The sequence below is a fragment of the Dermacentor andersoni genome, chromosome 4, assembly GCF_023375885.2.
Source record: "Dermacentor andersoni chromosome 4, qqDerAnde1_hic_scaffold, whole genome shotgun sequence".
Lineage (NCBI taxonomy): Eukaryota > Metazoa > Arthropoda > Arachnida > Ixodida > Ixodidae > Dermacentor > Dermacentor andersoni.
This window is the reverse complement of record NC_092817.1, coordinates 174,400,438-174,426,594: the sequence shown is the minus strand read 5'-3', so window position 1 is coordinate 174,426,594 and position 26,157 is coordinate 174,400,438. Positions and strand designations below refer to the sequence as shown.

General features: G+C 46.0%; 1 protein-coding gene across 1 annotated transcript in view; it reads left to right on the top strand.

Annotated features, from left to right (window-relative positions):
- LOC126530668 (uncharacterized) overlaps positions 1-18,211 on the top strand; it is a 58,799-nt gene extending 40,588 nt beyond the window's left edge. Inside the window, exons 4-5 of the mRNA XM_055070714.2 lie at positions 10,667-10,844; positions 17,030-18,211. Of these exons, the coding sequence (XP_054926689.2) occupies positions 10,667-10,844; positions 17,030-17,290 (439 nt within the window). The 3' untranslated portion in view covers positions 17,291-18,211. The remainder of the gene's footprint in view (positions 1-10,666; positions 10,845-17,029) is intronic.
- The last annotated feature ends 7,946 nt before the right edge of the window (positions 18,212-26,157 follow it).

Genomic DNA, 26,157 nt, shown 5'->3' with positions numbered 1-26,157 from the left:
TAAAGTTTATAATTGGCACTTTATATATACAGGGAGTGTTGCATAACTTGAGCCAAATTTCGAGGAAGAGTATGTATATAAATTATAGACAAAATGGATTTGGCTGTATACCAGTTACTTTAGTGGCTCGGTAAATGTGCGTGCCTAATTGTGCAAGTAGTCAAAACAAATGGAGCGTGTTTGGAGCACATTCAAAAATCCCTGAATTTTTTTCTGAATAGGTTGCATTGTGCAGTCGACTTCCTTTAGTTTGACTTCAGTTTATTCGATATTTTGGTTAATTCAATCCTGATCAAAGGTCCCGACCAGTGCCTGCGCATTTCTACGGGCCCAAACTTTTGTTATTTCGTTCCTTGACCAGCCAGCATGCCTGTGCCCCACCTCTATGGTGCCCCAATAGCAATCCTTTTATTGGCAGTGTCTGTCTTTGCAGAGCTTAGTTGACAGTGAATGTGTTTAGCAAACGTCATTGAAAACGCCAATTTTCGACCTGCCCTAAGAAGTATTTAAAGCAATAACCATAGCTCACCGTGTCTGATTATGGTATTTACCCGATTCTAATGTGCTTTCTTTATGTCGAGAAAATTGGCCCAGAAATTGCCTGGGCCAGTAATTGCAGCTGGTGCGGTGCAGATGGATACAAAACCAAAACTGTCTTTGGGGTGTTTGTATGTTTTGGCACATAACACTGATGTGCTGCGGCAAAGCCGACTTCAAAAAAATTGTGGCAAAGCTGACTTCGGCTGTCATTGTGCAACAGGTATTGGGCCATTGCCAATTTTTCTCGCTAAAAAAATCGGGTACGTGTTATACTTTATTAATATGGCAAATTGGGCGAGTAGTTGAGCAACCAAGGTCTTGAGAGTGTGATGCCTAGCTCGACTGCGGGAGGTGTACGGTTAGATATTTGATAATGGGTAAGTACCCCATGGTTTATAAGGCGGGCGCAGGCAACCCCCGGCCAGGCGTCCGGCTCTACGGAGGTGCATCGCTCGGGGTAGATTCATACAGACCGCTATGCCTCCTGAGCAAGAACCTAGGTGAACAAAACACCACACAAGTCTCAAAAAAAAGAGACTGGTGGTCCCATGCTGCCAACTTGGCATTAGGAAGACGTGTTTTTTTATGGGTTCCTGCTATTGAGTTGGCCGACACGTAGCATGGCTCAAGACCACGGCCAGACATTCTTCAGAACAACTTGCGACAGTGTGGGCTGTACGTGTACCATGGGGCAGGGGAGTGCATGTACTGTATGAGGACAGTTGGCGCCTTGTATAAGCACTAGAGCTGTGGCCCTTGTGAAGGGACCAGTGTTCAAGGACATGTGCACAGTCGCCAGTGTACCAATGCATCACTCAAGTGCCACCTTTGCAGGCTGCGGGGTTCAAAGCTAATCTCCTGAAAGGGACAGGGGGGTTAGCAGAGCTTCTCCCAAGTGAGCACCCATGGCCGGCAGACGCTTTTGCCCAGTTTGTATTCCAGTGGGTGTCCGGCAGTGGGTTTCGAACTTCAATCTTGACCAGTCAGCGCCGCACACGTGCCTCGTCCCTATGGTGACCCCCACCTTCCTCAGCCGAAGCAGATGCCCTAACCAATGGGCCATGGCTACGTTAAATTGCTGTTTTGCTTAGGAGCCTTAATCTTGCTTTTATGTTAGTTTTCTACTTTGGACACACAGGAAGTGGGTGTACGATCAATTCAAGAGCTGTTAGAATTGAGCATTTACTTCCAAACGAATCTGCGGTGTGTTTTGGTGATTTTTTGCATGTTTAGTTTGGCCATTTGGGTATCAATCAATTTTGTAGGTCCCATCAGGGTTGAATTTGCGAAAGTAAACTGTATCTAATTCGTTTCTGTGGGCTGCGATGAAAGCCTACAGAATTCAAAGAAAGTGCCATTACTTTTAGTTTTTTCTTTCGTGAAGAGTTTTCACTCAAGTATGAAGTTAAAGCGCTTCAGCTAAGGTGCTTGTGCAGTTGATCAAATTATCTTAAAAAGGCTCTGCAACACTTCTTGAGCACAGCAAGCAAACTTGCATAAGTCACCAGGAAATATTTTGTCAGATTCCCCTGAGCCAAATATTCTGTACCTGCAGCCGAGAGCGCAGACTTTTGCTGGAAAGGTTGCTCCCCTTCTTTTTAAGCTTTTGGAGAGCACCGCCACTCTTTTATCCATTCTAGTACACAAGAGTAAAATGATGGCCATTGGGCAGATTTCACTGTGTCGCAAAGCCTAAATGTCAGAAGCAGTGTATGAAAATGGCACACAGCAACCAATTTCAACCAGACAGTTGGTGTGAGCAACCTGTTTTTGCAGATAGAGTCCATTCACAGTGACAGCTGATGAATTATAAACTTTATTAAAAGAATAATCGCTAATGGTTGGAGCCCCTAGTCCACGGCTCCGTTGGCTTGGGTTGGTCGTCGAGGGCTGAGTTGCGCAGCAGTGCCTCCCATCGCTTCCTCGTGGTGTTCATGTCGTGGTGTTCTATGCTGTGTAGCGTGCACTCCCATGTAATGGTGGTATAGGGTTGGTGTGGCCCTGCACCACAGGCATTCGTCCCTGTAGGCTGTGGGGTGTATGCACTTTAATATGTGTAGGTTTGTGTAAGTGCCTATTTAGACCTACACCAGGCAGTGGCATCCTCTGTCTTTAGATTTCGATGGGGTGGTGGGTATTGCAAGTACCCACCACCTGGCGGGTACTGATGGGGTGGTGGGTATTGCTGTGGTGGTTCACGATGGCTGAATACTTGAAGTCAACAGGGCCCGGCTCTTTGTGATGCCAGTGTGGCCCGGTATCCAGATAATGGTTTGGGTGGTGATGTCATTGGGGACCTCCTTGAGTATTTGGGCTAGGACTTCTGCACCAGGTCTTCAGACTCATCCCTGTAGGAAGTTGTGACAGGCCTGCTAGGAATCTGTGAGGATCGTCTATGGTTTGTTTGCGTGTTGGCCTTCGCGGATGGCTAATGCAGATGGCCAGCTCTTCGGCTTCCATCATCATGCAGGGGTGGGTCAATGCAGTGGAGGTAACGTGGCCTCAGCGGTCACATACCACTGCTACTGCACCCTTGTCCTTCGTCCCATACATGGCGGCATCTGTAAAACGGGCCGTGGTATGGAACCTGCATGTTTTCTCCATGTACTGGGCAATGATATCGACTGAAACTATTTGCCGTTTAGGAACATCGCTATTAAGGACTGTACACTGTCAAGATGTGCTTTGTAATCCTCTATTGCAATCTTCCGAAAAGTTCTTGTGGCAGCTGTCTTTTGAGGTGCCTATCTGCTACCAGGGATAGGGCATGTTGGCGACAGTGATTGGTTTCCTCTTGATATGCAGTGTTGTGTTGCATTGGGAAGGGGTCCTGTCAGTCATTGAGCACTGTATTCATGTGGTTTCCTCAATGGGTGCAAGGAACATAACATGATCTTGGATTGTAGCGCGAAGTGACACGGACACACGGACACAGACTAGAAGCAGACAGGACGAGCGCTCGTCCTGTCTGCTTCTGGTCTGTGTCCGTGTCAATTCGTGCTACAATCCAAGATCATGTTACCGTACCAACTCGCCCAACTTTCTATCCTTTTGCAAGGAACATAATTTTGATGCGTACCCCACGGCAACAAAATGTTTTTTGGAGTTCTTGTTGTCGGTTCAACAGCATGAAACCGGGCAATGAACAGACTTGGGTCTTGAAGAGGGAGGAAAGGCAAATTGGTGTATCATGTTCTTCTTCACTGTTATCTGTCCCGCATTTCTTTTTCGAAGTGACTGCGTTTGAAAGTTCAGAACACTGCTTCTTCTGTCTGTCCATCGTTTCTGTTACACTACCGTCATCAGGTTGTCGTCTGTAAAGGCACACTAAAGAGAAACACCGAATCAGTTAACTAATAAATTGTACTTTCAGAACTCTACTTGCACTAATCTCGCAGTAAAGTGTTGAATACCGTAAGAGAAAATGAAGGCTGGACTTACATTTATTGAATTTTACAATGGCATCCCAGTGCCTGTGTGTCAGTGGGAGGTCATGGATTTCAATATATTTTTTGCATATAAACCATTCTGGCAAAGTAGAAGTCCTCGAAACTTGCCGAGTTCAGTCTTTGGCTTCGTTATATCAAAATGTACTGTGTGCCAATGTGCTGAACAACCATGTGACTATTAAATTCCGTGTTGCTTGCAACCAGAATGCCCGGGCAAGTTTGTGGTTGAAATCTGTGTTGTTCTGTGCACCAAACATGAGGTAAAGGAGTTCCAGGAGGCATCCATCATAGCCTCCTGTCAACCTGTAAGAATGATCTCTCTGTTACTTTCTCACTTCCTCCATACAAAATGTTTTTAATATCCTGTGCTATGCTGAAGTGTGTCATAACCTTTCTTTTGCATGGTAAATTCCACATTGTTCCCTTGTGTAGTTTGCTGCAGTGCCCAACTCTAAATGGCGTTGTTCATTGTGTTCATAAAGTGCATAGGATGTATGCTTCGCAATGCTTTCTAGATCTCATTTAGAACTGGGCATATTGGCACATTGCAGACAAGTCACCTGTCTGGGTTGTCCAGTTAATGCTGCGGAAAGAGCCTCGTAGAAAGCATCTGTGCTTGGGCTAGAAGTGGACATATACTCTGTTTCACACATAGCGGGCAATGTTGCGAAAGCTTTGCACGTAGTGCTATCATAGAAGTCTCACACCTTGCATTTTCCGGTGCAGTTTTTCATCTGTGATGCTTTCTACAGTATCATATGGTATAGAAGTTAGATAAACAGGAATGAAGTGCCTTAAAAAGGCTGGCCAGTGTTTCGTTAGGTGGATCTATCTTTCATGGTTATGTTGCGCTCAGTTTTACAAACACGATATTAAGGAAGGACAGGACGTGGACGGATCTCTTTGTCAAAAGTGGCCTTGTATAACCGTGTCACATCTTACAACTACAACTTGTGGACGTACAATTACATTGACTTGCATATCATTTGGGTGCCTTCGTGCTTCCAGTATGTGACTCACCATGTTTTGGTCTCATTCGTAAATTGTGTGCTGTGATGTCTGGTTGCAGAAACATGTCATACTGCTTTTGTGGGGGTAAGTAGGTTTTAGATGTGAGGTGCCTTCTAACAAGTTTGTCGTTTTTGTGATGAGGTACATCGTGAGTTAAAGAAATTGCATATCGTTCAAACATCCTCTAATGTGTCGTTCTATGTGGGAGAGGTGAGCAGTAGAGTAACACTGAATGTCGCTGGAGCAGCGTTTCGACTAATTACTTTATTGTAATCTTGGCTCCAGCGTCATTCGTTCACTGACCACTGTTATTAATGCCAAGCCTACAGCTTCCTGTGAGCTTCTGTCCTACTTGGAGTTCTATGTTCGAAGTATTGACGACTACCTTTTTGGTTGTATTGAAGGTCAACCGATTGCCAAATTTTGAACTCTGGGCTATGAGTGGTGCATATTACACTAAGTGGCACGGCTATGACAAGCTTTGTAGGTCAACTGCTACGAAATTTCACTTTGGCGATATTGGTGATAAATGAGTAGTATCGTCAAACTTCGATACTATAATGAAAATAGATATAGCCAATGATTGGATATAATGAAGCAAATCTAAAATGAATATTTCTTGCCAATATCAGCCTGTAGCAAATGCATGCTTTTAACGAATGTTGGATAAAACTAAACTATTTTTGTGCAATATTGTCAGAGCTGCTGGTCAGAGCACTTAAATAGCTCCTAAGCACACGTGCACTTGGTGGTACGTGAATATGACACTAATCATAAGCATATTGCCTCTGGGATGTTTCAGCGCACCATGGGCGGTGCCCAATCTCTCAGGTCATGCCAAGGAGCCACGCACGTTAAGTCACAAGTTAATTCCGGCGAGTGATCATGGCGGCACCTTTTTCAATCTATTTTTTTCTTCTGGTTTGGTATCAAGAGCATAAACTTCTGCTAGTTGTTCCTGACAGATGCATTGATATTTAAAATGGGAAATTTTGCACCAAAGCTTCTTTAAATCTGCACCATCTCGAACTAGGCATTTCACACAGCTCAAAATTTCATTGCAGTTGATCTTTAAAGGAATGCTGAAGAGGTTTCGGAATTTGAAGATTTATGGTGGATTAGAAGGGCTGCTGCAGTATGATCTAATTTTTCAAGTTATTTTCTCGATTGTTCAGGTAGGAGCGTTGCAATCGCCGCTTATTTTTTGTCGAAGCATAACCCTGCCCCCTTGCACACTGAGTTTAGTGACAAAAGAGCAAGCGTGAGGATGATGTCAACACAGGGGTCACATGAATACTCTATTCGAGTCACGCACCTCACCAATACCCACAATGACGTCATGATCGTCTTCATCATCAGAACCTGTTAATGGACCCGTGGTGTCTCCTGCAGATGCTGCTGCTCGTTTTTACTGAATTAAAGTGACTTGCGGTGACTTGTGACCTGTTAAGATATGATTTTCACATTCAGGGGGTCAAAAATTATAATTGGTTGAAAGCTCACTTTATTTTAAAGGTGCTTCAGCTTTCCTTTAAGGAGAAAAACACAGGGTGTAGCAGTATTTGTTGCTTGATGTGTCTTCTCTTCTCTTCCAGACCATTGTCACCACGTTGCTCCATCTGCCACATGAAGCCAAGAGGATGGCTGCATAGGAGTGTGGGAAAAGCCCGAAGACAATGGGGCATGTCACAAGCAACTGCACTTTTCACTTAGTAGCCTAGCACAGAGTTCAGGCATATTCTTTACCGTACGTAAATAATGCCAAGGACAACTTGTGTTTGCATAGGAAGTAGCGAGTAATGCCTTGTCTTGGTGCGAAAGAATTTCGTATTTTTTTTTTTTTTTTTTTGTAAAGAGTGGGCTTTTCCTTGCCGCTTTCATGGAATCGCAGCACACACATCATCTGTCTGGTGAAAACGATGATTTAAATCACCATGATTCAGTAAAACCACGTGTATTCACAGTGGAAGAAATGTAATTACTCTAATTGATGTAACCCACTGTTTTTTGTTTTTCATTTCTGAAAGTGTTCTTTGCCACTGGTCCGCCAATATGTAAAGGGGGCCAGGGACCACTCAAACTGCCAATAAGCAGCTTTTACCTTGGCCCCCTCCATTTGCATGTAAATGGGCCCAAATAAAATTAAATGAAATGAAATTTCACTCTTGATTGACATGTGCTTTCCCTGCAAATTCGGAAAGCAAAACAAGTTGCTGTGCCTATTTATTCTGTGGTTTGATTGTCACATGTATACCTACCAACTCTCCCAATATTCCCCTAAGGTATACTGGATTCCAGCTTATTCTACGATTTTATTAATTTTACAAATAAATTGTGTTCATGAAATGGCTTACCCGTCCAGCGACCGTATCATTGTCTTCCGACTGTGAAAGGACACCACAGGCCTACCTGTTTAGAGCAAGTTTATTCATACAAGTTCCTGAAGCAGGCAAAATGAGCAACAACGAACTTGTTTAAAAACATCTCTGTGATCTAAAACTAAGTGTTTCCTGTCACTTTGTGCTGTTAACAAGTTTGCAGCTTCTTATGTGCCGTGTCTAAGGGGAACTCATCATTATAGGAGTGCATGTGTATCCATCGGAAGATGTGTGCGCGGGGCAAACTTTTAAAGAATGCTTTCTTTCCAGTGTTGTGTCTGTGGGATTTTTACAAGTTTTAAATTTTACAGGTTGGCAGGTTTGCACCTGCAGGACTGTACAAAATGTTTGCATTCTTTTATTGTTTCCTTTTTTTCTTTCACCTCAACATTGTGTATTGGGGCTGCATGGTTGAATCAGTCATGTTCTGGAAGTCTTCTGTGTGGCACAAATTCTGGCAGACGCATCACTGGTGCATTGGGCATCCTTTCAGTTTGTCGGGAAAACTTGATACGACTTGAAATTGAAGCTGTTCACTGGTGGTATGCCATACCTTTCATCGTGTTCACTTCTGCTGGCTTACCAAATTGATGTGCTCTGAGATTGATATCCCGCAAAAGCAATCGGCTGTGGATGTAGCCCTAGTTGATGTACAGTCTGACTATTGCATGTCCCCAGTTTGGGAATCTGAAGTGTGTTTGAGTCAATATGCATTTCAAGACTAGATCTACTGCAAGATTTAATGTGTGATGCTGAGGTTTCTGCAACCAAGCGTGTGCGGAAAGCACCCGGATGTGTACAGCGGAGAAGCTTGAAAACGTGCTACTACAGAATCGAGCACCTTTTAAGCATGTGACATCTCTTGCCTTTCACACTCGGTTGCATTACCGATAAAGAGTCAAAACACTGCATGGTATTGTTTACGTGACCGTGTGTTGTCATGACACTGCTTTGTTCTGCATGTAGGTGGCACTACGCTGCAGCATAGCAGCTTAGCATTAATTGTGTGAAACTTCGAGCTATGTGCAAGCACAGATTTGCTTCGCTTAACTTATGCCACATCGAAATATGTATTTTTGTTTTCATTTTAAAAGTTATTCCTTGATGAAGATAATGCCTGGCCAGCTGAATTTTAGATGTACTTCATTGTGCCTAACCATTTAGTATGCAATTGTCAGCTCAACTGCAGCAGCGTTGTTAAAACTGTTTGCTACTATTTTGTGTTAACTTTGCCACTTCACTTGTTATTTTCTAGGATGTCGGCACGTTAGAGATGAACTGAATGAAGCTTTGAGAATTCATCCAGTTTATAGGAAGCTCAGCTTAACAAAGGTGTCCTAAACACTAGTGTTTGTAATTTGTCATGAAACTTGCTAAATTTAATGAGGTATAATTATCGTAACCACAACTTTGCCTTTTTGGAGTCATAGTCACTTTTTAGGGATGTAAGTAGCCGCTAACTTGCCCTAATAAATTTCCTTAAGGAATTTTGCCCTACTGCAGTGCTTTATCAACATTTAATCTCAAGTGTCTATATGAGCCTTCATTTGTTGCTATTTAGGACCTTATCGGTGAGCCATCTCAGTATGTCAAAGCTGCTTTTCTGAGCAAAGCACAATATTGAGATGATATCATTTTAAAAAACCGCAGGTTCTCTCTTTTGGTAATCTGGCCGTTGGCTTACTATTGCAGGAGGCCATATAATCCCATACCTTTAAAAAAAATAACACGGAAGAGGTCTAGGAACAGTTTCAACATACTGAAATCCAAACAAGTCATCATCATTGCCACTTCATGATTTTTCACCTAAATGGAGTGTTTAGGGACGCAACTTGGTGACCGTGTCCAAAAAAAAGTTGCCAACGCTGCTTGACATGTACTTGTGTGAGAGAAGTGTCATCTACTTAACTGGAAACACAGCAACCTCAACTGGAGAACTTGCAAAGGAATATTTATTAATGTAATGTATTACTTTAGATATCATTTACAAGGCCTTAAGCAAACAGTCATCACCAAGTTTGGCACTTATTGGGGGGGCAACAGCAAAACTAGCAACTGGGAGAGTTGGTGGAGACAGGTTCCAGCTTAAAATTGTAGTCCTGCTGTTGATAAAAAGGCCAATCAGTGATGGCCAATTAATGTGAACAAGCAGTATACCAGTGAATAGATGTGTACACGACAAAAAAAAGTGAATAGAACAAGCACTGGACTTGTAACTAACATTACTGCCCAATATTTCTATTTTCCTCCTCGTTTCATTTATTTGTTTTCTGAAACTCTCTTCCAATAGTCTATTTGGCTTTGGTGCCCGATTCTGTGGTGAATATCCTTGAGGGGGTATGTGCAAGTCTTTATCAAAACCTCACTAAATGAATTGTGTCAGGGGGAAAAAATTTTTTTCCAGAAAACTCGTAGACTAGGGGGCTTGCTATACAAGGCCTCTCCTTTTATTTTTTTTTAATTTTTTTGCACATATACTGCGGCCAGCATTGACATTTTATTTGACATCTTTGACAAAGGTCAGCCTCCCCTCGGTAATTAAAACTCATGCAGTTGTAGATTATGATTTTCAAAGCGATTTACATAGTGATGTTTACAAAGGTACTGCAACTAGAATTAGAACATGTCAGTGTCACGTTCCAGTCACAAATACAAAGATAACACACCCGACGACATCTCAAGGATGCAATTGTTTATAGCATATGCGTAAACACACAAACTGTATTGCAAGGAGTTTGTTGCAAAAACAACAGACTACGTGAACAGTGAAGATTTATCCTATCCAGCATGGAAGGGAATTTGCGTATGCATTGCAAAAATTTACGTTAAACACCCACCTTGACTTAGCATGACCCTACAAAGAGAAATCACATAAGCATATTAGTAAAGCAATGAATTTGGCTAGTTGGTGTTTATTCATTTTCAGTCTGTCAAGTTTGTCCTCTGTTAGTAGCCACAGTCAGTCTCACTATGCACATCCGAAAATGAAAGCAAATTAGGAAATTATGTACAAGTGTACCGTAGCTGCTTTCAGCATTCTTTATAATGGCTTCGTCTGATATACTCTTTTTTTTTTATTCTCTTGTGTGTCAAATGATGCTGCCCCTACACTTCTTGGCCAGGGCAGACGACCCTTGGTGAATAAAGTCAGTTGCGAGTCCAACACTTGTCCTACCCACTTGTTTTGTTCGTGTGAGCTCCGATTTGCTGACACGAATTCACTGTTTCAACTCGCCCCCTATTGGTACCAGGTTAAGTACTGTCTTTGCTCCTGTACCTGTTCTGCAGGTGTTCTTGGCAGCTCCGGTGCGCCCCCTCTGGGCTCGCACAGGCGCTGGCAGCTGCTACAGTGCAACTTTTGCCCATTTGTGAGCCGCTTCGAGAGCGCCATCCGCCGGCACCAGCTTCGACACACCAAGGAACGGCCGCACCGATGCGAGTTCTGCCCGAAGAGCTTCCAGCGCAGGTCAGCCTTGTGACACTAGCAAATGGATAGCTTTTGTGAGAGGGAAATATTGTCAAGCTGAGAATAGCATGAAACTACTATGAGAACCACATTAAGTGGCCTACATTTCAAGTTCTTGATTCATTTGCCCTCGTTCGATGGGGGGCAAATGAATCAAGTTAGCTGAAATGGTAGAGCAGCCACTCTATGTAGGTGTTGGAGCCAAGCTTTATCCCAGGACAAGAACAAGGTTTTTTTTTCGGTTGTGGTGATGCTACCGCGGTGCCATTTGTGCTGAAATTTGCCGAGAGGCGAACCCTGCTACGTCCTGCTATCTTTGAGCCAACCATGACAAATATGCACCTACCCTGCTCCGAAAGGTTTGCTTGGACTTTCAAAAACAGAAATAATTCCTCAAGTGCTATTTCTCGGAAGCATCAGAAGTGGCCTAGACCAGCAGCTGCGTTAGCTTTGTAGTGGACCGAGCCAAGCCTCCCCAATTAATCCTGGGCTGTGCCACTGTTTCTTCGGGGGGCTGTCATCTATTTTCAATACATTCGACGGTGTCGTGTGCGGGTTACTTAGGCAACGGGACAGCGTCGCTATTCAAGCCGGTGACAGGGAGTGATCACATTGGCGTCGAGCCAGACCCCGCACTCCTCTCCTGTATGACCTGTGCAAAACGGTGACCAAAGTTTCGGATGCTGTATGGTGTCTGACCCGATTTTTGAAATGGAATGCACACGTCATAGACATGGCAGCTGTGAACAAAATTGCCACGAATCAATTTGTCACCTATCCCACTCTTTCGTTGGTGACGTGATTTCACGGCTTTAAGGATGTCATACGGCTGCTACGGATTTTGCTCAGCTATTCACCAAACATCAACTTTCTCCGCTGGATGCTGACCAAGTGTCCCTGGTTAGGCCTAGCAGCATTGTATGGCTGTGACAAAAATTTACTCCCAGCTGACATGGTGGCATGAGCAACAGGCTATCTCAGCACTGGGGCTGTCCATATGTTCGAACCAGTAAACCACCTGAACGATTCAGCTTAGAACACGGGCTAGATTTGCAGCTGGAAGCCAAGATTGGGTCCACGGACAACATGCCAAAACTGTTTGCCAAACCACACAAGCCACCCATGCAAGCTACTGTTTGCTTAGATAGCATGAGTTTTATCAAAATTACTGGTATGTACCTTAACTTTAGAGAACTTGTATAACCTGAAGATACCAACAGCATTGCAACAGCAATGTGGAAATAAAAGCATTGCCAGTTCCATTTAGGAGATAACGGAGAGTACGCCTTATACATTAGGTTCTGCTTTATTATCAACTTACCATTTTTTTTCATCGAATGCTCATTCTTAAAGGATACGTTTATGCCAGTGAGATCACGCTGAAAGTTCTCAAAATTCCCGCGACATCTGCACATAGCCTGTCCAGGTTCTGTGCTTTTTTAAACCACTAAATTGGATTGAGGTTATGTACCCGTGAGCACTCAGTGCATTTGCATGGCTTGCCCACTGTAGAAATTCTATATAAAGTAATTTTCAATCGCTTTCATAAACCTGCTCCAGAAGTCCATTTTACTGCTCGAACATTCATTTTTGGCTGTTCCAGAAGCTGCACAGAAATTGCGCCAGCCAATAGCATCACTGTGACTGTGAAACATTATTTTAGAGTGGAGTTCTTAGGTGCCCGTTCCAGCGTTGAGGGTCGGCGTCCCTCGTAACCGAGTGAACGAGCACAGTGAAGGATGAAAGAGTGGACGCAGAGCACAGCAAGGAATGAAAAATGGCGAAAGCGAATAGAGCCCTAGGAGCAAAGCGGAGGAGGAAGGTGCAGCGGAATTATGAAGCGGAAAGCGGAGGGGAGCGGCATGGCGAAAGCATGAGAAGAAAAGCGTAATGCTATGCAAGGCATGCTCTGCGGCGACGATCGTTACGGCATGGTGCCAGAGTACCATATGTTGTGTGTTCACTGATGTCATTGATAAGGCACATGGCGACCGCGTCCGATACGATATATGGAAACTAAGCGCTGCATGAGCGGAGGTCTGGCTGCAGCGGCTCCTGCGAAACATGCCCATGCATCACCCATACGCTGCCTCTTGCGATCTCCCTAGCAAGGCAGTCGCACCACAATTCACTCCGTTTGCAACCTGCCACACAAGAGAATGTCTGCACCAACAAACATATTACCAAGTGAAAACACTTATAGAGCTGCGCTCAAATTTCGCATTAGGGAATATCGTAATCATCGGTGAATATTTTTTCTGAGAAACTCGTGTGGGTTTCCTTTGTTGCTTTGTGCAACCTTTGGGGGATTACAACCTTTCCCTTTCATAAAATATCCTCAGCTGTGTGGATTTTTACGGAACTGATTTGCCAGGTTGGTTTTGTGAGGGCTCTCCACTGTGCACCCAATGCTTAGAGCAGAGACATTTTTACCTAGCAGTGCCTGGGAAGAAGTTGTCTTGCTTTTAGCTTTCTTTTTCGGACAGCCTGCTAAACTCCATTTCAGCTTCTGTTTTCTTTCAGTCATAGTCATTGTACAGCTTACGTCCACTGCAGGGCAAAAGCCTCTCCCAAAGCTCTCCACTTACTGCTATCCTACAACACCCACGTCCATTCTCTATCTGCAAATGCATGATCTCACTGTGCGGCCTGACTCCACGTGACCCCCATTGACTGGACCCCAAGGAACCGAACGGCATGCGCATGTTATGGAGCTGACAATGCGAGGGCACTGAAGAACGTTTGAGCAAGTTAGGCAAAGTGTCGAGCTCTGTGACAGGGCACAAGTTTTCGCAGAGTGACCAGTGTGGCCGGTGTGGTGGAAACTTTGAAGATAATGAAGAATGTTGACAGGAATCTAAGGACTGCACCACGGGTGATGCATTGGAAAATGATTGACATAACACAGTCATACAGCAAGAGGGGTAGCATGGGACAAAGAGCAACTGGGTGACGTTCAAATAAAGAAATGTTCTTACTGGAATGAATTTGAACAACACTGTTTGGACAAAAAAACTTCGAATTTCACGTAAAATACCAAATAGTATCTTCAAGTTCAGGACAAAGAAATACAAGGGTTGTGTGTAGCCCATTTGTCAAGAAAAGGCTCATATACATTTCTTCAATTTATTTTACACATCTAATGCCTTTAACAACTGGATGTTCGGTCAACTGAGAAGCTTGTAAAAAAGCAGCAAGTGACCACATGTACCACGACAATGACGATAATGAAACAAAGCAACAAAGGGGTGACTTTCAAATAACACTGCAAGCCTCAGCAATTGCCATCAGGCTGTGCTGTGCCAAGACTGCATGCCTGTGTTATGCCAGAGATGGCACAGCATGAGCAGCCTGTGTGATGGCGAGTCTGATTTCAGGAAGTTTGAGCGTGCTACTGCACACTCCTTCACGGTCAAATTTGCTGTGCATTAACAGCCATGAAGGAAGATGCGTGTGCAGATGCCTGGGAAAATACATCTGCTTTAGCCCTGATGCAAATAATGACAGTTGCTTTTGTTTCACTGTATCTGAAGTGATATAACATTATCGGGTGCATGAAATGGGCCCCTGGAAATTTTGACATTCAATTATGCAAGGGAATTCTCAGGGAATTTGAATAGTGTGGAAATACTCGGGGAAAACTCGGTGAATTTGTGCTTCTATCTGGAAAAATTAGCTGTAATTTTGTTGATAGGGAACGAAAGTCACATTAAAGGACCCTGAAATGATTTTGACCATTTTCTACAAACGTACCGAGTCGTTAGAGTAGGTCCTTTTGATCATTAATTGATGCCTCTAAATGCTCTGCGTAAAGCTTGTAATTTATTATAAGGTTTTAAAAATGCACATCGCTGCCGATCGCAGCACACTGCGTGGCGGAATTTTAAGCCGCCCCTACCCATATGACGTCAGTGGGGCGAGCTATCCGATTGGCTGACCAGGGCACGTGATTGATAATTTTTCCACCTTTATGGGTTCGAATGTTAGTTAATTTGTTTTTATAAAAAGAAACTAACAGAAAGAGAATCCACAAGAACAATTTCTCACACTTAAGCACTTCCGGCACACAGCAAGCGTCATCTGCTTGTGTTACAATGTGCTCCATTTTGGCGAGAGCTCCGCGGTCAGAGTCGGTCTCAGTCTTTTCGCGAGCACTATGATTCGACTTTGTTGCATTGTGAACTCCAAACGTAGCCACTGGCAATATGTCAAGCTGTGACATCGTGTCCCTGTGCAAGCCAGTACACGATCGGACTGGCTGCAGCGCATTGGACTGTCGCTATCTGATCGGCGCCAGGATTTGCGCAATTGCGGCCGTCACTTTACACTGGCACCAACGCAATAGCGTTTCGCGAGTCCGGTATTAGGGTAAACGCAAGCACAAGGGGACAGAGCCTGGCCATGTCCCCTTGCGTGTCGTTTCAGGGGATGAACAGAAGCGCAAATGTGAATGGTCTGCATGGTGCAGCCACCTGGTGGCATAGAGCTCAACCATACACAGTAGCAGTAACAAAATGTATTCTTCTTTGCTGCTGGTGTAAATGTTTTCAGGAGTGTAATCGTTAACACGTTTTTGTTAATGTTTAAAATGTTTTACACTTGGTAAGAGCAATATTAGCACTTTCGCACGTTAAGCGCTGCTGGACCATGGAGACCAATCAGGCAGCCCACCAATGTCCACACTAGATATCCTTCATCAGCTTCAGTTTATGCCTCCACCGTTCTGTCGAAACGTTCAAGTGTGTGGTTACCAGAATACCAGACACGTTCGGCACTGCGATAGAATGCTCGCAACGCACTCTGCTTCGATAGCTCTCGCTTGGAATCGACGGCCGAGTGGCTAGCGGAGAGGTTTTGCGCGGGCAGGAGCGGGCTCCAAAACAACCGGAAGTGGACAATGTGACATCGCATCGTGACGCAGAACCAGTGAAGGCCGAGCTTAGCCCTGATCGCTGGGCGAACGAGTTGAGGAGGAAAAGCATGGCTAGGGAGGAGGGTGACTTGTAATGACTTGTAGCTCCATTAATACGTAACGCTTCACTTAAATTGTGGTGTGAATGTTCTACTTATGCTGTACCCTACGCGTCTACAAAATTTGTCCGAACCGTTTCGGGGCCCTTTAATGCTGGCTCCAGTAACAGAGGAATCACAACGAATCATCATTGACGCCGTGTCATCGGCTCGAGGAATTTCCTGAGTACAGCTAACGACCGATTTTCCAGACACACGATTTTTTGGACACGCCCAATAATTTCCACGGCTTCGCAGCACCACCACCCCATAGAGTCAATGTATAAGAACATCTTAAATTTATGACGTAAGAACACTTTCCCATCAGATAATTCGGACTTTTTGCCTTGACTGCAGGTCCGAAATGGCATTAATCAAAGCCACCACTGCCGCCATTTTGATTATCTCGCCGCCTCAAACCGGCGCTCTCGCACGCAAATCCACTGACGTCCCTCATCCAAACCAAAATAAACTCTTTAAAGCAGTGAAACCCAACACTGATATGTTGTGTACGGGCTGATAGTATGTCAGGACAGTTAAGGTTGACTATCCAGCTGCTGAGAGAGAATCTTAGTTGTGACAAAGTTCAGGCCTCATACCAATGACCTTGCTATCAGTTTATAGAAATAGCTCATATTCGAAAATATTTACTTCTGTATGCACTCCTTTTCATTCATATTTGAAAATGTTAGACTCGATTCGGAATGGGTTTTACATTTCTTTCGAATATGTTTTATTCGCTGTGCATTTTACTAACACCTTCCTTCTGTTTTTTCTTTCAACATGCTTACTAGAGAGACAGCGTCGGGCGCCATGGTGTCAGCCCGTCTTCACATAAAACAAACTTCTGTCTCTTTCAGGGAATTTTGCAAAGGTGCTTAGGGAAAACCTGGAAAACTCGGGGAATTAGGAAATGTCAACTTGGTAGACACCCTGATTGCAACACAAGAAGCAAATTTGACCTACCGAGATCTTGGAGAAGAAACATCTTAGCATGTGTCTGCTTTTACAGTACTACATGCTTTCCTTTCATAAAACATTTATAGGTCACTGTTTCAAACATTTAGATGTGTGCCCACCAACTCATTCTCTAGCACCTCATTGCTTTTTTCACAGCTTAGGATTTGCTGCTGCTTCTGTTTACTCAACTTTTCTCCCTTGATTATCTTTTGAAGGTATCAGCTGACTCAGCACATGACTATCCGTCACGGCACCAAGCCCCTACCCGTCCCCAGGCAAAAGATGCAAGACTTCAGTGGCCACATGGCCCCACTCGACCCTGTGGACAATTCATCTCAATTTCAAGTGGACATGGGTGCGGACCTGTTTCCATTCTAAGAGGAAGTCCAGGATCTAAGCATGCCTTGAAGTGTTGCAAGTGTGCTCTGTGGCAAGTCTTCCACGGTTGCATAAAGCCAGTGCCATGCTTCAGCTGACGACCTGATACTTTGTACATTTGATGCACATTTGACTCTTTGTGCGATGCTAACTGTTTGACATTCAGTAGGCTCCTTTTAAACATAACACAAAGGGAATGGAAAAAGTGTTTAGTTTGTCCAGAGCTTTGTTCAAGCTGAGGGCGTAATAGCTTGAAACACTCATTTATCTTTAGTGCTGAATAAGGCAAAAGAGGGAATAATTGTGTTCTGCTTCAATTCTGGTAGCTTATTTCACATATGCATGCGTGTCACAAAAGGCAGTCATTCAATCACTGCAGCCACTGTGCTTAAAGTGCAACACTGTGCAATTTTAGCTCCCTTTGTTTCAAGTTGATGCACTACTGTATTATGCACCAAGTGACATCTGTCTGGATAATCATCATTATGACTCATCCTTCTCCTCACTCCTGCTTGTGACTTCTGTGCAGTTAACAAGTTCAACGAGTTCTGCTTCCATGGCAAGCATATATTATTTGGGCAGTTGCATTTCATTGCATGAAACAGAATATGCAACAGGATGCACGTACTTGTTAATAACCTGAAAAAAGTGAAGGCCAAAGAGGAGTTGGACGAAACAGAGTTTCTTGAGCCTTTGGCGTTAACCTTCCCTCATGGTTCATAGATGGCTGCTGTTTTATACGTAGCGTAACTTCCAGCAAAGATTCCAGTTTTTTCGGTATCAGGTACAAAGTTCACAGAGTGCCTATATGTAGTCAACTGAAATTGGCGCCCAGGTTCTCTTTCGATCTGTTCAAGCAAACTGCATTTAAATGCAGTTCACTGTGTGCAGTGAAGTAGTGTACTGCTGTGCAGAAATACATTTCATAAAATGTTACTGTATCTGTTTCGGTTATTTCTTCTGTAGCATGTTGTGGTGGCAAGGTGTTACGTTCAAATGAAATAATTTTGAAATCCCTTGTTCTGATGTCTCTTTTGTGTCTTGCCCTTGTGTGGTAGGTGTTTGCACCTAGTTAAAATCAATCTTTGCTACGATGCATTAAAGATTATTACAATGTATTCTCATAATGAAAAGAAACAGACGCAGTTAAACATAACAGTGAACACAATTGAATTAAAATGTCTTCTAATGATTGATGCAGGCTGCACAACACATTGAAGACAAAGAGGTGGACAGGACATGTGTTTCGCACAACTGAATTTGCTGCTATAGCATTATTTGGATCATTCATGGGTGCTCTGCCGTCTACATTGTGCATTGTTGAAAACCAGAGCATTGGATAGAAACTTTAGCTCCATTTTGGAGGCGTAGCAATAACAATACAATTCTAGTTCAACTACGGAGCGAAAAACAAAAAAACAATTCAAACTGGTTTGAGCCAGTTTGTTTGCATAACCTAAATAATTCAAAAAAATGCTTAAATTTATTTTGTACAAAAACTTAATGGTATCCAGCAACACGAGAGGATTCAAAAGTATGTGCTCTGTTGTTCTGGATGCAAGTACCAGTTACGTGTACAAGAAAAACAAAAGGACATTCTAGAAGCACACTTCAGAAACAATGTATATCATTCTGTTGAACCTACTTCAGTTTAAATATCTAAAATCACAACTGCTGAACTAAGAAGCACATCATTTCGGTTATTATTCAGGGTGTCCCAGCTAACTTAAGCCAGAGTTTAAAAGTATGTGAATGCCATGTAGCTGGACAGAAACAAGGTAATGTTTGCCGTCACTTGGAGGTATTATAGTATTTTTACAAATTTCCCCTAATTAGATAGTTTATCTTAATTAACCAGCTTCTCAAATAATATAGTTAGATTGACAGTGTCAATGAGAAAATTGTAGAGTGGCATGAAAAACTCCCGGTACAGCTTTGTTGCTCAACATGTGCTACATATGTGTTTTTCCATGTGTGAAAGAAGCCTGCGAATGCACGGAAAATTGCCATGTGGCTGGCAGCTCGAGGTCCTTTGCGTGCATTCTTTAGTGAGGTGAACCTTATCGAGGCCTGTCACCAAATCACCCTTGAGCCTGCCGATATCCCGAAGACAGCCATTACTACACCCTTTGGCCTGTTTGAGTGTGTGCGCATGCCCTTTGGGCTACGCAACGCAGCTCAAACATTCCAAAGATTCATTACCGAGATAATGCGTGGACTCCCGGTTGTGTTCGCCTACATCAGAGACAGCCTCATCGCAAGTTCCAATCCACACGATCATGAGCGTCACCTCCGTGAATGCCTTCAACAATTTGGCGTGGTTATCAACCCCCAGGAATGCATCTTTGGGTCTTAAGTTCCTGGGTTACCAGATCTTGGTGCTGGGAGTTCGCCCCCTGCACTCCCATGTCCAGGCCGTGCAAGACTTCCCAGCACCCACTACCTACGCCAGCTGTGCAAGTTCCTGGGCCTAGTGAATTTCTCCCGAGGCTTTATTCCAAACTGCACTGAGCATCTGCACCCATTGACTAACCTTTGCATGACCAAGGGCTCCTCATCGGCAATTTTCTGGTCTCCCGAAGCTCAAGCTGCTTTCAGGCCTGCTAAACAAGCCGTCACCATATCGTTGCTTCTCATCCACCCAAGAACTAACGTGCCCACTCACGTCATGGTGGATGCTTCCAGTGTGGCCACTGGCGCAGTTCAGCAGCAAATCGAATCCAAATGCCGTCCACTGGGCTTCTCTCGGAAGCTCTAACCTGCCGAGACTCGCTGCAGCGTTTTTGGCCGCGAGGTTCTCGCTATCTACTCAACCATTCAGCACATCCGCTACTTTTTGGAGGGCCAGCCATTTTATGTTCTAACGGATCATAAGCCTCTGGTGTATGTCTTCAGTAAAAGCTCTTTCAAGTGTGTCACACGTTAACTTCGTCAACTGGCCTATATATCGGAGTTCAGTATGGATATCCGGCACATCAAAGGCACCGAAAATAAGGCAACTGATGCACTCACCCATATCGCCTCCCTCGGCACATCTACACCAATTGTGGACAGGGACCGTCTAGCTCGGATGCAGAAAGAAGACCTTGAGCTGCAAGCGCTGCGAGACCATCCCCGTTCCCTCAGTCTTCAACTCGTTCTTCACCAGTTTGTGTCTGGCTCACTCTGGTGTGACATATCAGCGGCTGCACCTTGCCCCTTCATTCCGGCTGCCTTCCGTGGTGTGGTGTTTCAATCCCTTCACAACATCTGCCATCCCAGCAACCGAGCCACGGAGCGCCTCGTTACACAGCGCTACATCTAGCCAAACATTAACACCGATTTTGCCAGTGGACACGTTCGTGCCTCGGATGCCAGACCGACAAAGTGACCCACCACACGAAGACTCCCACGCACTCTTTCTTGCCACCTGGCTGTCACTTGGACTACGTCCGTCTTGAATTAGTTGGACCACTTCCTCCCTCTTAACGACTTCCAGTACATTCTAATATTGATTGACCGCTTCACCGACTGGCCCGAAGCCGTGCCCGTTCCCGACATCACTGCGGAAACGGTCGCCAAAGCCTTCATTTCAGCATGGGTTTCCCACTTCGGCTGCCCCAGCATCGTGACCACTGAATACCACCGGCACTTTGACTACCCTCTTCGCTGAACACTGCCGTGCACCTGCATATCATGCCTGTGCAAATGGCGTGGTTGAGCGGCTCCACCGCCAACTCAAGGCTGCCCTCGATGCACACCTGGATCGGGAGCACTGGGTTTACCACCTTCCTATGGTGCTTCTCGGCCGACGTGCTGTCCTTCGTCGCGACCTTGGCTGTCCTCCGGCTGAACTCATCTATGGTGCACCCCTGCGGCTTCCGGGGACTTCTTCATTCCTCCGGACCCCTCGCCCCAGCCGTTCCAGTACCCTCAATGCCTACAGGACTGCATTCAGCAACTGTGGCCTGTCCGCCCTCGATGTTCAGACCACAGCATCTTTGTGCATCTGGACCTAGTGTCTTGGACCCAAGTTTTTCTCAGACGAGACACTGTAAAGTCCGGAGCGTGGAACGCGCAGCCAGAGCCTGGAACCTTGTTGAGAAGGAAATAGCTGTCGAGCTGGATGAACCAGATGTCAGGCATGTCGATTTCCCAGATGTCGATAGAATTCCCAGACGCCCACAATCGCAGGGAGTCTGCCGGACCGCGTACGTGGGGCCGTGTCGCTATACTCGCTTTTGTAGAGTCGGTGCGCTGACGCTGGCATGGCTGGGCTCAGTCGTCTGGCATCACCAATTTGTGGGAGGCGGTGCGAAGAGGTAGCCGCCGTAGCCACGGTTTATTTAGGCTGGCCAGCCATGGTGCAGCAGGATCTCGGGAGCGACCGACACCGCGGCCGTTCAGGACGAGCTCGCTAGCATGTTCTATTCTCGCGCTACCTGCACGCGAGCCCTCTTTTTCGCTGGCTTTGGATGCAATAGTCGCGCCGCTGCAGGTCGCGAATTGAATGGTCGGGAAGAGGTAGTCTCATTAGACTGCCTCATACCTCGAGACGCCCGCCTCCCACGGAGCTCCCCGCGGATGTCACCGGCGTTTCCGCGGATTTACATGTAATGAAGACAGCACCGACTCCACTTCATTGATGACTACATTTCGCCATTCCGCCTGGGAGGGCCCACCGACGCCGCTACGCGCGGATGCTAAAAGTCGTCGCTCATGGTTGGCACTACAAAATGTGAGGAAAATAAAGTTGGGCAGCGCGGGCTTGCGGCGCAAGCACGGGACGCGCTAGTCCATTGTAAGAGCCTGCTACGCTGGTTCTCTGGTTCTGGCACTCCATTGCAACCCCTGGGCTCGCGACAGAGGCATACCCACTACAGGCTCTTACCCCCGTAAATGTGGCCCACATGATGATAGTGTTATGCGAACGAAGGATTGAGACTGGAGACTATTTACCAAGTATGTTTACAAGGGGTAACTGCAGTGCTGGCCAGTTCAGCCGACAGCTCGAGAGCCAGAGAGCGTTCGTCGTCTTCGTCGGGGCGCCCGCGTGCATCGGCCACCAGAAACATGCAATATGCATGTATCATTACCCCCAGTAGCAGAAGCACCGTCCCGGCGCGTCTAAATATCGGTGATAACCGGAGAGTAATATGGCTTGAGGCGTGCGACATGCACAACGTCAGTGGAATTTGGGGCAGATGAGGGACTGGTACTGACTGGGGCGATTTCGTAGGTAACTGGAGTCACGGCCTGCAGCACTCGATATGGGCCTGTGTACCGAGACAGGAGTTTTTCTAACAGGCCATCGTTACGAGTCGGGAACCACAGGAATACTAGAGATCCAGGCGAAAAGTGAACGCCTCTGTGTTGGCGATCGTACAAGCGCCGTTGCTTCTCTTGAGAGGTCGGGAGGCGAGCGCGGGCAATTTCGCGTGCTCGGGCTGCCCTGGTGATGGTGGCAAGGGCATACTCGCTGGTCTCTGGTGCAGCGGATGGAAGCGATGCATCCAGTGGCAATGTGGGTTCTCGGCTGAACAGCAGAAAGAATGAGGAATAACCGGCATTGTTGTGACGCGATGAACTATATGCAAAAGTGACATAGGGTATGGCAAGGTCCCTATCGGTATGGTCAGAGGAGAGGTACTTTGCAAGCATGTCTGTTTGGGTGCGATTCAGACGCTCAGTGAGACCATTAGTCTGTGGATGGTAAGACGTAGTCAGCTTGTGCTCGGTGGAGCAGGACTGCAGGTTGTCGGCAAAGACTTGAGAAAAAAATGTCCGACCACGATCCGTGAGTAGTTGGTGTGGAGCCCCATGCTGCAGAATCACGCCTCGTAAAATAAAATTGGCATCTATGGCGCAGCTTGTTGGAAGCGCTCTGGTGATGGCGTGACGCGTGGCGTAATTTGTCGTCACACCCATAGAGTAGTGAGAAACTTTATGGCCACAGCGGCCCACTTGTTGCCAGACGTGGATAGAGGGAAATTGCCAAGTAAGTCCAAGCCAACGCGAAAGAACGGCTCGGAGGAATGTCGAGCGGTTGAAGGCGCCCAGCAGGAAGCATCGATGGTGTTTTTCGGCGCTGGCATTTTTGGCACGCCGCAACGTATTTCCGGACGGAGCGGGCACGGCCTGGCCAAAGGAAGCGTCGGCGAATTCGGTCATAGGTGCAGGAGCCGCCAAGGTGACCAGCCATTGGTAAATCGTGAAGTTCTTGGAGAACAGCTGATCGGAGCTGTTTAGGAATCATGAGAAGTAGAGCAGGACCGTCGGGGCGTAAATTGTGGCGGTATAATACACCATCCCAGAGAACAAACAGGTGAAGAGACGAATCAGAAGGCGAAGATTCCAAGCCATCAATGATGGTGTACAAGTGGCATCATGGCGTAGCTCGTCGGCAACGTATAGCAGCTGAGAAACGGAGAAAACGCAAGCGTCGATATTGGGGTCAGGGTCGGCGGGTGCTTCGTCCACTGGATAGCGTGATAAACAGTCTGCGTCTTGATGCAATCGGCTCGACTTGTACACTACTGCATAGGAATATTCTTGCAGCCGCAGAGCCCAGCAACCAAGCCGGCCGGTAGGATCCTTGAGTGGGGAAAGCCAGCAGATCGCGTGTTGGCCCGTGGTTACAGAGAAGTGCGTGCCATACAAGTGCGGGCGAAATTTGGAAACCGCCCAGACGAGAGCCAGGCATGCACGATCTGTAATCGAATAGTTGCGCTCCGCTGCTGTGAGGAGGCGACTAGCGTATGCGATAACGCAATCTTGACCCTGTTGGCGCTGGGCTCAGACGGCTCCGATAACGTGACCACTGGCATCGGTACGCACCTCTGTAGGAGAGGACGGGTCAAAGTGGGCCGTCAAAGTGTAGGTGGCGTGGTGAGAATGTTGGTGATAGGGTGCCTCGATGTCCTCCTCGCCCGCCGCTCCGTTCAGGGTGGAGACAAGTGCGTCGTCTGCTACGGCGTCCGCCATGTTCTTGCCCGCTGCGAGCGGCGCATTCTTGGCGCGCTTGTGGATGAGCGGTTTGACGGAAGCAATGCGCTTTTTTTTTATTACTTTGATTACTTCGATGACGAATTTCTCTACTATTAAGAAATATTTTTGCACCGAAAAAATATGTGCGCATTCCCTAAGGCCCCTCTTTCATGCCAGCTCAACTTCGTGTTTCTATTTAATGTCGTTTTAAAGTAGTTGTTTGGAAGTACCCTCATAAAACGCGTTGCAACCAGTGAGCAGCGGCCTGGCGTGTATTTTTTACGAACTGTAAATACAGAAATTAAGTTGCGCGGCAATAACTTTGTTTCACAGTGAGAAATGATGCGTTTAACACAAGCGATCATAGAGGAATGCAAAAATTGCTATGCTGCCAGCATATTTCTGTTCTTCGCGAACAGTTACGCCGTGAACCTGTGTTACTTGTGAGCATGTTGGTATGCAGCTCTGGAAATTCCTATTGCATAAGAAGATGCCGGTGGTAAAGAAAAGAGGTCAATAAGTGACGAGTAGATACGTGATTTCAGTCACAACGTTTGTGTCGCTATGCAGGTTTTTATTATGTCAGCTGTCAGGAGGTGTCAATTGTCACAGGTCTTTCGTAGATCTCAGACCAACGACCAGAAACTACAAAGAAGCCTTGAATTAACTTGAACAAAATAAATTAGAATGTCAGATTGCTGCTCAGCTCGATAAGTTGAAAAAAAAGCGGAAAACTTGTACAGACACAAGGTGAAAAATCAGCACGCACAGCAAAGTAAGAATAAACACATGAATGAAAACTATATTAAAACAGTAACCCAAATGAAACGAAAGTTTTTTTAATTCTGGCGATATGCATTAAAATTTAATTTCAGTGTTCACTGTAGGCTCACTCCTGCACACGTCTTGCTTGCATGCCCGTCAAGTCCCGTTGCCGCGGCTTGACGCAGGTGCACACGCAGCCCCAGTCTCGCGTAGTTTGACACAAAGAGCTTTTCCACTGTTTCTTTGTGTTCCTGACAGGCGCCCGTTACGCCGCACCGCAACATATTTGTCAAGTATGCGGTTACAGGCTTCAAAGGAGATTTCATGGTGAAAACGCTTTCCGTCCAGGTGGTGATACCATTAAAATGTTTCTCGCAAGATTTGAGAACTAGCATGACTGCATCGCTTGGGTAATGAAGGTTGCTGCCTTCAGAGACGTATTCCTTGAGGGACGTCAAGTACGCATGCTCACTGCTGCTTGAGCCTAACAATGCAGGTTTGCACTTCTCGCAGTGGTCAATAGGTTTGAGGATCCCTTTGATAAGAAACCCACCGATATGAAACAAAATCTCGCACTCAGCTGATGTTAGCTCTTCGACAAACGGGATCTCCGCGTCGTCGATAGCTTCAATATCGGCTGCCGCTTCTTCTTGCATACCTGCCGACAGCAGGTCGATCAGGTACTGTGCGTCATCGACATCGTAGCTAGTCGTTGACGGTGTGTGGAAGAATTGGCTGACACAAACACCTTGAGTGATTACTGCACAACGGCACGCAGCAGCCGGGCATTTTGTGCCGACAACACCCAGCGAACTCGTCGCAGCAACGTCCTATAGCACCTGCACCGTGCAGCGCGCGCGGCGGGCATGAACATGGCGGCGGTGGCTAGAACGAACCGGTTCTGGCGGCACCGGCGCCGTCAAAGAATGTCTCCACCCTGAACGGAGCGGCGGGCGAGGAGGACATCGAGGCACCCTAGTTGGTGAGGTGGGCAAATGCGGCAGTTTGAGCGGGGCCCCACATTAACGGCACGTCCTTCTTCAGAAGATCAGTAAGAGGTCGGGCAATCTCTGCGAAGTCTTTAACGAAGTGTAGGAAGTAGGAGCAGAGACCTACAAAACTTCGGACGTCTTTGACAGAACAGGAAAAGACGTGACAGTAGGAATTTTCTCCGGCTCTGGTTGAATACCGGAAGCATCAAGGAGGTGACCCAGTACTGTAATCTGCCGACGAC